This window comes from Erythrolamprus reginae, chromosome 1 (genome assembly GCF_031021105.1).
Source record: "Erythrolamprus reginae isolate rEryReg1 chromosome 1, rEryReg1.hap1, whole genome shotgun sequence".
Taxonomy (NCBI): Eukaryota; Metazoa; Chordata; class Lepidosauria; order Squamata; family Dipsadidae; genus Erythrolamprus; species Erythrolamprus reginae.
The window spans coordinates 137,506,026-137,522,443 of record NC_091950.1 but is presented as its reverse complement, the minus strand read 5'-3'; the positions used below and the strand labels follow the sequence as shown (position 1 = coordinate 137,522,443).

Here is a 16,418-nt window from a genome sequence, read left to right as displayed (position 1 = left end):
TAATATTGCCCGTCAAAGGACCATTATGCTAGTCAAACTGAAATGAAAAAGAATCACTTACTCTAGTATCTCTATTGTACATTGTGGATGTTTCAGCCCCTCACACAGAATTTTCATTGTGCCCTCATCTGAGTTCTTGAGGGACAAGGATAACTCTTCCAATGTTTGGTTTTCCCTGAATACCTCTGTAAGAGGCCTCATGGTCGATTCCTTGGTGATCTCTCCATCAAGCCTGCAAGGAACAGTCCAAAAATTTTAAATTGTTTTTTAGAGCAAACATGGAGGGCATTTCCAAGAAATTTGAAGGAAATATGATTATATGTTTGCAACTGAACTGTCCCTCCCATGATATTTTAAAAGGACTATTAGGCAATGAAACGAAAAGGAAAAAGCATCACTTACTGCAGCATCCGTAATGTACATTGTGGATGTCTCAGGCCCTCACACAAAACTTCCATTGCTCTCTCTTCTGGGTTCTTGAGGGACAAACATAAGTTTCTCAATGTTTGGTTTTCCCTGAATACTTCTGTTATATGCCTCATGGTAGATTCCTTGGTGATCTCTCCACCAAGCCTGAAGAGAACAGTCCAAAAAATTTAAATTGCTTTTCACAAGAAACCTGGAAGTCCTTTCATAGGAATTTGAAGTAAATATCCTTATATGTTTGCAATTGAACTGTCTCTCACATGATACTTTAACAGTCAAAAAGGACTGTTAGGGCAATGAAAGAAAAATAAAAAAGCATCACTTACTGTAGCAGCTGTATTGTACATTGTGGATGTTTAAGGCCCTCACACAGAATTTCCATTGCTCTCTCATTTGGGTTCTTTGGGGACAAGCTTAAGGTTCTCAATGTTTGGTTTTCCCTTAATGCATCTGTAAGAGGCCTCATGGTAGATTCCTCAGCGATCTCTCCAACAAGGCTATAGAGAACAGTAAGAAAATTTTAAATTGTTTTTCAAAGCAAACATGGAAGACATTTCATAATGGAAGGAAATATGATTACATGTTTGCAACTGAACTGTCCCACCCATGATGCTTTTCCAGAATAATGTCCGTCAAAGTACCATTACTCCGGTCAAACTGAAATGAAAAATAATCACTTACTATAGCCCCTCTATTGTACATTGTGGATGTTTCAGGCCCTCACACAGAAATTCCATTGCTCCCTCATCTGGATACTTGAAGGACAAGTGTAAGTTTCTTAATGTCTGGTTTTCCTTGAATATCTCCGTAAGAGGCCTCATGATAGATTCCTTGACCATCTCTCCTCTCAGCCTGCAGAAAAGAGTCCAACAAAGTAGAAATATTTCTTGAAAAACAAGCATGGGGAGCATATTACTGCAACTAAAGGAAAAATATTATCTGTTTGCAACTGAACTGTCCCTCCCATGATACTTTTCCATAATATTGCCCGTCAAAGGACCATTACACCAGTCAAACTGAAAGGAAAAAGAATCACTTACTGTAGTATCTGTAATGTACATTGTGGATGTTTCAGGCCCTCACACAGAACTTCCATCACTCTCTCATCTGGGTTCTTGAGGGACAAGGATAAGTTTGTCAATGTTTGGTTTTCCCTGAATACTTCTGTTATATGTCTCATGGTAGATTCCTTGGCGATCTCTCCATCAACCCTGCAGAGAACAATTTAAAATGTTTTATGTGTTTTTCAAAGCAAACATGGAAGGCATTTCATAGGAATTGAAGGAAATATCATTATTTGTTTGCAATCCCCATTAAGTCCCCTTGAGAGGGCAGGATAAATCTAACTACATCAGTAGGTCTAGGGACCATCAGCTGCTTACATGGCCTCTGCAGTCACTTTATGATCATCAGTATCATTGCTGATATTATTGTATTATTAAAAGAAATTAAAAGAAACCCCCAAAATGGGGGAAAGTAATTAAAATCTTTTTTAAAAAAGTAGAGAAAATAAGGGAAAGACCTCAGGTGATCCAGAGGGGAGATTTTCTGAGCGAAAAGCCATAAGAGATTGCAAAGAAATCATGAGGAATTGCAAAGATCCTGAGGCAAGAATTCCTAAGCAAAAAGCCACAATGGATACAAAGAAACCAAGGAGCGTTTGACCAGCTTCATAAGGTTTGGAAAGCAAGGAGCCCTGAATACCTGCAGTCATCAGACCCAGTGAGTTTTCTGCTATATATCTACAAATATAGCAACGTGTACCCTTTTCCACTTACCTTCTTCCAGCTGTTCCATAACAAACAAAGAATCTCAGCAGCCTAAATTTAGAGGTATAGAATCCAGATACTTTTCTCCCCTTAACTCCAGAAAGACTCTTTCCCTCTTCCAAAACTTAAACTCAGAGCTTAAGCTCCAAACCATAAGCTCAGAGGCTTAAAACTAACCTCAAGCAAGCATCAAGAAGAAATCTTTAAAGAGGAGAAGTTTCTCTCTCTCCCCCCCCCCCCCCCACTAGCCCATCTCAAACTACATTTCCAAGCCCCAAATAAAGGAAGTATTGGCCATAAAAGCACAAAGGCAGCAAATTGTTTAGAATTTGGAGTTTCAGCCATAAAGTGGCCACCATTACCACGTGGCTCGTTAATTCAACAAAGATTCCTCTTTACTCTCTGACGATCTCTACCAAGCAGATCCCCTGAAGGTTCAAAACAGATCCCCTGAAGGTTCAAAACAGAGATACTAAAGGTGAAACCACAGTAACTACGGAAAGCTCCTGGTAACCAGCTAATCCATCCAAACCTCAGGAGCCTAGTAGTTCCATCCTTAATTTAAAGCCACGATTTAAATTGGTGAACAAAGAGTGAATTTAAAGTGTAAAGAGCAAAGAGTAAATCTAAAGTGGTGAACATTTAGGGCAACTGCCCTTGTTTGCATAGGAATCTTCCCAAAGCCCAGAAAATTTTCTCATCAACCATGCCAAACAAGAAATCAAAAACCTCCACTTACAAACGTCCCCAAACGGAAGGAAGTTGTTTATATTTTTGTTTATTTCCAGGCAGGAATTGTGGGCATAATTTGAGCACATTTGGCATTGGTTACATTCTTCTATATCTAAGCTATTTTTGTTGCATTTATAGCAAATGGTACCAAACATACCAACATATAGAAGAATGTAACCAATGCCAAATGTGCTCAAATTATGCCCACGATTCCTGCCTGGAAATAAACAAAAATATAAACAACTTCCTTCAAAAAGATCCCACTTCATTTTTGCCCCACATGGCTACCCAAGCTAAATGAACTAATCACCATGTCCAATAAATTTCACAACCTTGAATCAACCCTATCCTCACAAAAAGAATATATTGAGTCCATGGAAGCACGGATAGAAGTACGAATACAAACATGCTTCACATCCTTGGACAACAAAATCTCAACACAGGGAAACAGAAATTTAATTGATCATCAACAACCTCTACCTCAACCAATAACCCATCATCCACTACCTCCACCATACACAGCAACCACATCAACCACTTCCTCATCAATCCACCAACCACCCAAATACTAATCCCTACTAATCAAAGACACCCTTGAAAGGGAACAAAAATGTAACAATGCCATCCTATTTGGCCTGCATATCACAAATGAACCTGATATCAACAAGATTTGCAATATCATTGTACCAGTAATCCCTATGGATGAAATGATCGAAGTGTCCAGAGACGGTCCCGGGTTCAAATACAGAGATGGCTCAGCAGCCCCTCAATTCTGCAGAGTCATCTGCAAAAACGAAATTAGCAAACATAAATTCATCAATACTATAAATTCCATTAATCAAAACAACCCCGACCCCAAGAAACTTTGTGTAAGACCGGACTTATTCATATTGCAAAGAATCCAATCCAGAGAACCTCTTACAGAACTTAAAAAACATCAAGACCAAGGACAAACCAACCTATACATCGACTACCAAGCTGGCTGCATCAAAACCAAGACCCACATCCCATCATCCAACGTTCCAAACTCCATCATCCAAAACCATCCCAGCATACAATCCACCGTCAACTAAGAACAACCCACCAAAACCTCAACCCTCAAACAACTACCGCTCAAATCTATCCTAACTACCTTCCCATCTCCAACCAAAACCAACTCCCATTCAACCAAGACTAGGAATGCATGCCCCTTACTTCCTCATCATCAACCACTTCTAACATTAAATGTAAACTAATAAATGCAAGAAGCACTGCTAACAAAATACCCGAACTCCTTCTCCTATTAAAAACCACCAAATTTGACATCATTTTTATATGCAAAACATGGTTAACTACATCCCTCCCTGACTCCATTATCACTACAAAAGACTACCACATTTTCTGATCTGATCGCACAACCTGTAGAGGAGGTGGAGTTGCAATCTTCTACAAGAAATCACTCAACATAAAGCAAATCCAAGTTAAACAAGAACTTTACTTCCCTGAAACTATCATCTGTGAACTAACCTCAGACACCACACCCCGCTTCCTCCTATGCTATAGAGCCCCTGACTATAACATATCACACACAAACAAGTTAACCTCACTACTAATGTGGGCAACCTCCTACCAACATCCTCTCATATTTCTTGGCAACCTAAACCTACCACATATTAACTGGTCCCTAAACGAATGCACAACTGAACCCTCTACAACCCTCTACAATGCTATCACTAATCTAGGGCTACTGCAACTAGTTACTGACAACACCGGACTCAACAACTGCCTAGACCTCATCTTCTGCAACAGTTTACATTCAATTTATGGACTCCAAGTAAGAGAACCCTTTTCTAACAATGACCACAGCACAATCAACTTTTGCCTCAACATACGATCTCTCATAAACAACGCCAAAAGCAGAACAACCAATTTCAATTTTAAGAAGGCCAACTATAACAACATAGACTCTGACCTCTCATCTCTTGATTGGAACACAATATTCTCTGGCTGTATCACTGTAGATGACTATTACAATAAATTTTTGCTCGCGATCCAAAGAGTCATAAAATCACATGTACCGCTAATATAAACCAAAACCAAGATAAATAAATTACTCATAAAAATAAGAAAGCTACAATCCAGAAAAAGATTACTTTGGTGTAAAAACAAAACAGGCTATGTTGCAAACTTTAAAAACCTCTATAAAAATTTATGTCATCAAATAAAGACTGAATGTACCAACTATCATATCAAACAAGAAGAAAACCTCCTATGCACAAAATTCACTCGTGCCTTCTATAACTTTGTAAACAACAAACTTAAAGACTCTAGATCCATCCCACCACGTATGGGACCAAATGACAAAGAGTATATTGATGAAACAATTAAAGCAAACCTCTTTAACAACTTCTTCAGCTCTGTCTTTGTAAATAGCAACGGCTCATGCCCAGCAGTTCCTAGTCACACCCCAACTAACTTCAATAATCTAACACAAATCGACTTTACCAAAGAAAATAGAAACATAGAAACATAGAAGACTGACGGCAGAAAAAGACCTCATGGTCCATCTAGTCTGCCCTTATACTATTTCCTGTATTTTATCTTACAATGGATATATGTTTATCCCAGGCATGTTTAAATTCGGTTACTGTGGATTTACCAACCACGTCTGCTGGAAGTTTGTTCCAAGCATCTACTACTCTTTCAGTAAAATAATATTTTCTCATGTTGCCTTTGATCTTTCCCCCAACTAACTTCAGATTGTGTCCCCTTGTTCTTGTGTTCACTTTCCTATTAAAAACACTTCCCTCCTGAACCCTATGAACCCTATTTAACCCTTTAACATATTTAAATGTTGCGATCATGTCCCCCCTTTTCCTTCTGTCTTCCAGACTATACAGATTGAGTTCATTTAGTCTTGCCTGATACAATTTATACTTAAGACCTTCCACCATTCTTGTAGCCCGTCTTTGGACCCGTTCAATTTTGTCAATATCTTTTTGTAGGTGAGGTCTCCAGAACTGAACACAGTACTCCAAATGTGGTCTCACCAGCGCTCTGTATAAGGGGATCACAATCTCCTCCTGCTTGTTATACCTCTAGCTATGCAGCCAAGCATCCTACTTGCCTTTCCTACTGCCTGACCACACTGCTCACCCATTTTGAGACTGTCAGAAATCACTACCCCTAAATCCTTCTCTTCTGAAGTTTTTGCTAACACAGAACTGCCAATGCAATACTCAGATTGAGGATTCCTTTTCCCCAAGTGCATTATTTTACATTTGGAAACATTAAACTGCAGTTTCCATTGCTTTGACCATTTTTCTAGTAAAGCTAAATCATTTACCATATTACTGACCCCTCCAGGAATATCAACCCTATTGCACACTTTAGAGTCATCGGCAAATAGGCAAACCTTCCCTACCAGACCTTCCCCTATGTCACTCACAAACATATTAAAAAGAATAGGACCCAGAACAGACCCTTGTGGCACACCGCTTGTAACCTGTCTCTGCTCAGAATACTCGCCATTAACAATAACTCTCTGATGTCTATGCTTCAGCCAGCTTGAAATCCACTGAACTATCCAGGGATTAAGTCCAATCTTCACTAATTTATCCATCAGCTCTTTATGTGGAACCGGATCAAAGGCTTTGCTGAAGTCCAGATAGGCAATATCCATGGCACCACCTTGATCCAACACCTTTGTGACATAGTCAAAGAAATCAATGAGATTAGTCTGACATGATTTGCCTTCAGTAAAGCTGATTTGGGTCCAATAAGTTATTGTTTTTTAGGTGCTGATTTATCCTCTTTTTGAGTAGAGTCTCCATCATTTTAACTACAACTGATGTCAAGCTAACTGGCCTGTAGTTACCAGCTTCTTCTCTACTGCCCTTCTTGTGGATAGGCACAACACTGGCCATTCTCCAATCCTCAGGAACATCTCCTGTTAACAGGGATTGCTTAAACAAATCAGTCAGAGGGGTAGCAATGACAGATCTGAGTTCTTTAAGAACTCTGGGGTGGATGCCATCTGGACCCATTGCCTTATTTATCTTTAATCGTTCAAGTTCTTCTAAGACATCGGCTTTTAAGATCACTGGAGCTGAATCCGTACAGCTGGAAGCAATGCTATATCCCCCTATAGTATTATTTTGTAAGGTGTCTTTTGAGAAAACTGAACAGAAGTAGCTATTGAAATGGTCAGCGATCTCCTTATTCCCATCAATGCATGTATTATTCCTGGTACTAAGCTTTGTGATGCTGCAGTTTTTCTTCTTCCTATCACTAATATATCTGAAGAAGGTTTTATCCCCCTTCTTTACAGATTTTGCAATTTCTTCCTCTTTTGAGGCTTTAGCAGCATATATTATCTGTTTCGCCTCCTTCTGTCTCATTTTATACACCTCTCTATCAGCTATACTTCCAGACTCTTTATACCTCCTATAGGCAGCCTTTTTTTCATTGACTATAGCCCTTACATCATTGCTAAACCATAGCGGTTTCTTCTTCCTTTTACCTTTAGTTATTTGCTTTACATAAAGTCTTGTGGCTTTTAAGATGGCCTTTTTAAATACAGTCCACTGGGTGCTCGCTCCTGCCATTTTATCCCTCCCCTTTAATTCATTATTTAAATATTCCCCCATTGCATTAAAATTTGTTTTTCTGAAATCTAATACTTTGGTTGCAGTGTAGGATTGCTCACAATCAGTTTTTACATCAAACCACAAACATAGATGGTCACTGCAACCTAAATTTTCTCCCACCTTGACCTCTGAAACCCAATTCCCATTTGTAAAAACTAAATCTAGAATATTCTCTCCTCTAGTTGGTGTCTTAACTAGCTGTGCCAGAGCTGCTCCTGTAAAGGCCTCTACTATATTCTTACTTTTGCATGTAAGGGCACTGGGGATATTCCAGTCAACATCAGGCATGTTGAAATCACCCATAACCACAATATCTCCCTTTACTGCCATTTGGGTAATTTCATCCACCATCTTGTTGTCATGTTCCTCAGATTGCCCTGGAGGCCTATAGATCACCCCAATTCTAATGACAGAACCGTCTTTATTTTGCATGCAAATCCAGAGGGTCTCCAGATCTTTACATGTATTTTGAATTAGTATTGTTTTTAGACTTTCTTTAACATAAATGGCTACTCCACCTCCCCTTCTCTCTATTCTATCCTTCCTATACAGTGTATATCCTGGTATGGATATTTCCCATTCATTAGAATCCTTAAACCATGTCTCAGTTATGGCAACCAGATCCAAATTATCTCTAGATATTATGGCCATTAACTCACAGAGCTTGTTGCTCAAGCTTCGAGCATTCGTGCACATTACCCGAAGAACATTATTTTCCTTATCAGTTTGACCCTTATCATCAACAACTACATCTATTTTATTTACAGCTCCCTTTTCATAAGCTTCCAGAAACTGATTTATCCTCATTGGTCGGGGACAGAAATCATCCACATCTGGTACATCTCTGTCCCCTTTACCTAGTTTAAATGCCTGTCCAAAAAAGTTCTGAATTCCTCACCGAGCACCTGGGTACCTCTGTATGATGGATGCAAACCATCCTTCTTAAACAACTCCCTATTAGACCACCTACTGACATTATGACTTACATAGCCAAAACCTTCAGCTTTACACCACTGCCTTAACCACACATTAAACTCTCTGATACAACCTGTTTTACCCTCCTGGTCACAAACCGGTAACACCTCTGAGAAAGTCACTGAATCAGTTATTTTACCCAGCTCCACACTTAGACATTTACAATCTCTTTTTACTACATTAACATTTCTCTGGGACAAATCATTTGTGCCAAGATGCACCACCACATCAACGTTATTACCTTTACTCACAGCCTTGATAATGTTTGTAATCCGCCTCCTGTCCCTGCGGGCAGTGGCTCCTGGGAGACACCTCATCACCTTCACCACATCCTTCCTCTGTCCCAAATCAACACCTCTAACAATCGAGTCACCCACAAGAAAATGTGTCCTCTTTTTATTTCTACTAACTGGACTTGGGTTGGTGTCACTATGCACCTCGTTTACAACAACTTATCCTTTGAACATCCCCTCATTCTCCGCCTGAGGGGCCTTGCTAATACCTTCAACATCCTTACTATTTAAATCCGCAAGAACATTATAGGAATTGGATACAGAGAGACCAAAACTGCTATGTTTTTGCTCAACTGCACGTAATCTTCCTGAACCAACAGTTGTCCACACAGCCCTCCTCCTCAGGGGGCGCTGTGGAAGTGGAGGCTGCACACAAGGCTGCATTACAGCACGTGGCTGGGACAATCTTTCCACTTCTGCCTGCAAGCTACAAACTCAGGACTGCAATCTAGAGATCTCGCCATCTAACCTAGATGTCCTAATGCAGAGGGCAGTACCCCAAGTTCCACAAGGTACTATGGAACACAACAGCCAAACAAGTGTTACACTGCACCAAGCCAATCATCTTAACAATGTATTGAAATACAGGTACTTAGCAAGAAAATGAACCCCTATTGCTACCAAACTTTGCTGATTTTGGTTTATAGTTATATAATTCGCGCGCCGCCAGGCGCGCAGGCCACTATTTTTCTCTCCTCTTCCTCAGTGTTCTGAAAGTGCAGTTTAAAATAGCTTTTCTGACCCTTTTATACTTCCCAGTCTAGTCCCCTCCTCCCTGAATTCAATAACACAATCAGCCAATGAAATTTCCCCTTATAGCCAGCTATATACCCTCCTCCTTGAATTCAAGAATACAAACTATAAACAGCACTATTTTTCTCTCCTCTTCCTCAGTGTTCTGAAAGTGCAGTTTAAAATGGCTTTTCTGACCCTTTTATACTTCCCAGTCTAGTCCCCTCCTCCCTGAATTCAATAACACAATCAGCCAATTAAATTTCCCCTTACAGCCAGCTATATACCCTCCTCCTTGAATTCAAGAATACAAACTGTAAACAGCACTATTTTTCTCTCCTCTTCCTCAGTGTTCTGAAAGTGCAGTTTAAAATGGCTTTTCTGACCCTTTTATACTTCCCAGTCTAGTCCCCTCCTCCCTGAATTCAATAACACAATCAGCCAATTAAATTTCCCCTTACAGCCAGCTATATACCCTCCTCCTTGAATTCAAGAATACAAACTGTAAACAGCACTATTTTTCTCTCCTCTTCCTCAGTGTTCTGAAAGTGCAGTTTAAAATGGCTTTTCTGACCCTTTTATACTTCCCAGTCTAGTCCCCTCCTCCCTGAATTCAATAACACAATCAGCCAATGAAATTTCCCCTTATAGCCAGCTATATACCCTCCTCCTTGAATTCAAGAATACAAACTGCAAACAGCACTATTTTTCTCTCCTCTTCCTCAGTGTTCTGAAAGTGCAAAGTGTTCTGAAAATGTTAAGAAATCACTGCACAACCTAAAACCATCTCTATCTATTGGATTTGATGGACTATGTGCATACTTCTTAAAAAAACTCTCCTCAACTCTGGCTGAGTTTCAAAATATCTTCTACAACTAGCTCCTTACCTAAACTCTGGTCTCTAGCCACGGTCATCCCTATTTTCAAAAAGGATGATCCCAGAAATGTTGAAAATTATAGACCAATCTCCTTGACCTGCGTCACTTAAAAAGTCATGGAATCCATCATTAATCAATTTATTACACTCCACCTTGAAACAAATAACCTACTTTCCAACAAACAATTTGGTTTCAGAAAAAAATTATCCTGCAACCTGCAACTTTTACACTGCAAGAGCATATGGACTACCCAAATTGACCAGGGTAAATCAATTGATGCAATCTACATAGACTTTTGCAAAGCCTTTGATTCAGTAGTTCACGACAAACTTCTTATGAAACTAAAATCTTACGACATCTCAGGACCACTGCACAATTGGATATCAGTGTTCCTGTCAAACAGACAACAGGTGGTCAAAATAGGTAATGCCATATCTAATCCTGCTCCAGTTAACAGTGGCATTCCCCAAGGCAGTGTCCTAGGACCCACACTCTTTATACTCTACATAAACGATCTCTGTGACAATATTACAAGCAATTGTGTTCTCTTTGCTGATGATGTTAAGCTATTTAATACCTCTGATAATACTTCTACCCTTCAAAAGGACCTTGAGCATGTAGCTGAATGGTCTAACAACTGGCAACTGCAAATCTTATCCAACAAATGCTCTGTCCTACACATTGGTAAAAAGAATATGAATACTAAATACACACTTGGACAAACAACTCGCCGAAGACCCTCACTCAGTCAAAGATCTTGAAGTACTCATTTCCAATTACCTGTGTCAGAGCCCACTGCAAAGGTATTGCCAAAAAAGCACTAAGAGTCACAAACTTAATTCTACGCAGCTTCTTCTCTAGAAGCACCGATCTACTAACCAGAGCATACAAAACATTTGTCAGACCAATTCTTGAATACAGGTCACCTGTATGGAATCCTCACTGCATCACAGACATTAATATAATTGAAGGAGTCCAGAAATACTTCACAAGAAGAGTCTTCCACTCCTCCTCAGGCAACAAATTACCTTACTCCTCCAGACTTCAATTACTATGTTTAGAAAATTTACAGCTACACCGCCTCCAAACTGATTTAACTGTTGCTCATAAAATCATACATCACAATGTACTCCCTGTTGGTGACTACTTCACCTTTAACAACAACAACACAAGAGCATGCAATAGATACAAACTAAATGTAAATCGCTCCAAAGTAGACTGGAGTGGTAAATGCCTGGAATTCACTACCGGACTGTGGACTCTTCCCCCAATCCCAAAATCTTCAACCTTAGGTTGTCTACAATAGACCTCTCCCCTTTTCTAAGAGGGCATGCATAAGTGCACCTTTGTGCCTACCATTCCTGTCCTAATGTCTTTTTAAAAATCTTTTCTACTTTATACTTATATTATGTTAAACATACTACAATACAATACTATATTTGTATGACAAATAAAAATAAATAAAATACATTAAACTATCCCTCCCATCAGAGGTGGGCTCCTCCATTTGGATCAGTTCACCAGAACCGGTAGTGACCCACTGATGAGGTCTGGAACTGGTTAGGTTGGTACCAGTCTGTGGGTGTGAGCATTTTTTTAAAATTATTTTTTAAACTTTTTTTTATTTTTTTCATCTGAGCATGTGTGGAAGCTGGGTTTCCAGTACTATACATGTGCTCACCATTCTTGTTTTCAGCTTTTTTTGTCGTATTTTTTGTCATTGCACATGCATGCTCACGTGGCATGGGAGGAAATGAACCAGCAGCAAGAAAAGTTAGAACCTACCCCTGATGTGATCTATTCAGCAAGCCTGTAGAGAATAGTCGAAAAAATTTAAATTGTTTTTCAAATAAAATATGGAAGGCATTTCATAGGAATAGGAAGGAAATATGATTATATGATTGCAACTGAACTGTCCCAGCGATGATACTTTTTCAGAATAATGCCTGTGAAAGTACCATTACTGTGGTCAAACTGAAATGAAAAAGAAAATTACTTACTCTAGCCCCTCTATTGTACATTGTGGATGTTTCAGGCCTTCACACAGAATTTGCATTGCTCCCTCATCTGGGTTGTTGAAGTAGAAGCATAAGTTTCTCAAACTCTGGTTTTCCTTGAACACCTGTATAAGAAGCCTCATGGTAGATTCCTTGGTGATCTCTACATCAAGCCTGCAGAGAGCAGTCCAAAAAATTTAAATTATTTTTCAAAGCAAGCATGGAAGGCATTTCATAGATGTTTGAAGGAAATATGATTATATGTTTGCAACTGAACTGTGCCTCCCATGATACCTTTACATTAAAAAAGGACTGTTAGGACAATGAAACAAAAATGAAAAAGCATCACTTACTTTAGCATCTGTAATGTACATTGTGGATGTTTCAGGCCCTCACACAAAACTTCCATTACTCTCTCTTCTGGGTTCTTGAGGGATAAGAATAAGTTTCTCAATGATTGGTTTTCCCTGAATACTTCTGTAAGAAGCCTCATGGTAGATTCCTTGGTGATCTCTACATCAAGCCTGCAGAGAGCAGTCCCCAAAAAATTAAATTGTTTTTCAAAGTAAGCATGGAGGGCATTTTATAGAAATTTGAAGGAAATATGATTATATATATTTACAACTGAACTGTTCCCCCATGATACTTTAACAGTAAAAAAAGGACCATTATGGCAATGAAGTGAAAATGAAAAAGCATCACTTACTGTAGCATCTCTAATCTACATTGTTGATGTTTCAGGCCCTCACACAAAATTTCTATTGCTCCTTCATCTGGGTTCTTTGTGGACAAGCATAAGGTTCTCAATGTTTGGTTTTTCCTGAATACCTCTATAAGAGGCCTCATAGTAAATTCATTGGCCATCGTTTCACAAAGCCTGCAGAGAAAAGTCCCAAAAATTTAAATGTTTTTCAAAGCAAACATGGAAGGCATTTTATAGGAATTTGAAGGAAATATAATTATGAGTTTGCATCTGAAATGCCTCTCCTGTTGTGTCCTGAGATTTGCATGTTAGCCTGTAAGTTTCTAAACAGGTCCATTCCATTGAACTTGGGATTCCTGAACACTGATTGGTTCTTCCCAGTCGGAGCTCCCTATTTAAACAGGTGCCACCGTCTGGGCTTTTCTTGGGGTTTCACCAATCTCAATAAAAGCTGTTGTCATTATGCAAACCTCCTGACTCTTCTGAACCAGAACTTAACATTGGCGATGAAGGTGGGATACTGAAGAGCAATTTTGGAGCAAGCCAGCCCGGCTGGAAAGAAGCATCTGACATTTTAGGTGCCAGATTCAAACAGACTACTAGCAAGCCACCATGTTGTCCTTCCACCTGCCGATGCCGTTCGACCCGACCAAGTAGAATTGGGAGTCCTATATGATGAGATTTTGCTGAAGCCAATGACTTACAAGGCCTCTCAGACAACAGGAAGTGAGCAATGTTCCTGAGCCATTGGGGGCATGAAGTCTTTGACATGGCTGTGTCCTTTGCTGAACCGACCCCCAAAGTGTGGTCATCTCTAAAACAACTGCTACAGACTCATTATGCTCCAATGCCTTCAAAGGTGGTCAGCTGGCATGAATTCCGCCAACACTTACAGCAAGATGGCATAACCATCAATGAATACATAGTGCCTCTCAGAAAAGCAGCAATCCATTGCCATTTCCGAGATTTGGATGATGTGCTATTGTATCAGCTTGTTTGCAGGGTCCAAGACATCAGACTACAAAGGAGGCTCCAGACTAAAGCTAACATGACCCTACAAACTACGTTAGAGGAGGCCAGAGCCACCAAAGCGTCTAATAAAGCTGCTGAGTCACTGCAGTGTAAAAGTGCATCCCTGCCAAAAAAACCACCCCCTGAAGTACACAAAACTCATTGCCACGAAGAGCCCAGCAATATTAGAGACAAAGAGGTCTTCAGAATGGATTGGCACAAGAGAGTTGAAGTACGAAAGTCCAAATCATGCTACAGCTGTGGGGGATTGCACTCATAATGTTACACAATTCCATTTGCCAACAATGAACAAGTCAGGCCACATTATTTGAGCCTGCAAGGAAACACATTTTCCCACCAAACAAACCAGATGAAACTACCTGCAGTTATCCAGTACCTGTGGTGCAGCATCAGCTACACACACTTGAGTGCCATTTTTGCAAAACTAGATTTCGTGCAGGTGTACTAGCAACTGCTTGTGATATTGCAAGACTTCTGAGGTCCAAGCTATTAAAACACGCCCCAGGGCAATCAAATGCAATAAGTTCCAATTTGGTGTCATTGTAGCCCATGGCATTTTCCAATGCCTTATACACTGTAGTTCTCAACCTTTCTAATGTTGTGACTCCTTAATACCTCTTGTTGTGGTGACCCCCAACCATAAGTCTTGCACCAATTCTCTCAACAGAATTTTAAGCTGATTGGCAGGAAGGTCAGAGGGACACCCCCACTGGTCCACCTGATTGGTCAAATTGCAAAAATATGTTCTAAGGCAACCGAATAGAAGCTTTAATTCCTAACACCATGGGAAATTTTTCTTTTGCCATGGTCTTAGGTGACCCCTGTGAAACAGTCATTCGACCCCAAAGGGATCCCGACCCCCATCTTGAGAACTACTGCCTTATAGTCTTCTTATTTCAATTTGCAATTTTCCCATCTGCTTCCCCAGAAAGTCCATGTGGAGCCCAGTAGGAAAGATCATAAATCATTTCTGTCTGCCAAGAGAACTTGACATGGAGGTTTTTCATCCAGCCTCCAGAGAAAGGACATTGTACTTACCTGATACACCCTTTATCATAGGGTGGCCTCTAAGCTAACCTCCAAGGATGGGAAGACACCACCCCTAGCCAATCAGGGCTGAGTCTGAAAAAGATATAAATAGCACTCCTGTGCCTCAGTTTCCCCTCTTTAACAAGGGATTAAAGCCAGACTCTGCATGCAACTCCTCAACAGAATGATTTATTTACATAGAATTGAGCTAAATATATACATGACCTAGGGACTGCCTGCCAGCCAGATAGCAAAAGAAGAGTGGGACTCGGAGGCTCACTCCACCCTATAAGAAAGGGTATATCAGCTAAGTACAATGCCTCTTCTCCATAGTAGGTGGAGCTAGCCTCCAAAGATGGGACATAAGTAATCAGTCCCTTGGGTGGGCCACCTAAACCTGGTTGGAACTCTTGTGCACCACCTGTTGCAACACTCTTTGTCCAAATGCCACCTTCTCCAAGGCAAAGGCATCCAGCTTGTAATTGTTGTGTAAGGCTGTCAGCCTTTGGGATGCTCAGATTCAGAGGGAGAGGATGAATTGGAACCTGTCAATTTACCTGATTTAGAAGCAGAAGAGAATTTTAGTGAGGAAGAGATTGAAATAGGGGAACAGGTTTTGGGTGAAAGTATGCAGACAGATGATTCTTCAGATAGTAGCTGTCAGGACTTGAGATGGATCGACCCAAAGTTCAGAAGGCAGCAAAAAAGATCAGAAGAGATGAGTGGGAGGAGATTTTGAGATGCATTTTAGAGCGTGAGTAATTAATTAATTAATTACCTCACGTCTGGGATTGGACGGAAGCAGTAGCTGCTTACATCAATTCTGACACCCAGCCAACATGGATGCCTTCACTTGGCTCCCAAACATAAGCTATTATCATGTGACCTATTGCCTGCTTTATCACTTGTTTACCCAGCACAGACTAGCCTACTAATTACAGAATGATTCCTAGAAGCCAGTGAAGCAATTATATAGATAAATTGCCTAATTTATCACGGGGAAAAACTGAAAGTAATTCTGCTGCATCACAGAAGCTGATTGTACTAAGAAATAGAAGAAATAAATAGAAGTGTTACTGTTTTGAAATGAAGCGTTTGAGAAGCAATTCATTTCAATTATTATCTGACTAGCCTAATCCAGAACAGTAATGGCGGACGAATGGCATCAAGGATGACCAGGTGGCTGCATGGCAAACCTCCTTGATCAACACTCAGGTATTCCAT

At 40.1% G+C, this 16,418-nt stretch overlaps 1 protein-coding gene across 1 annotated transcript in view; it reads right to left on the bottom strand.

Annotated features, from left to right (window-relative positions):
• The window catches only part of LOC139175565 (NACHT, LRR and PYD domains-containing protein 12-like), a 144,017-nt gene that overhangs the window by 26,258 nt on the left and 101,341 nt on the right, over positions 1–16,418 (bottom strand). Inside the window, exon 17 of the mRNA XM_070766729.1 lies at positions 62–232. Within this exon, the coding sequence (XP_070622830.1) occupies positions 62–232 (171 nt within the window). The remainder of the gene's footprint in view (positions 1–61; positions 233–16,418) is intronic.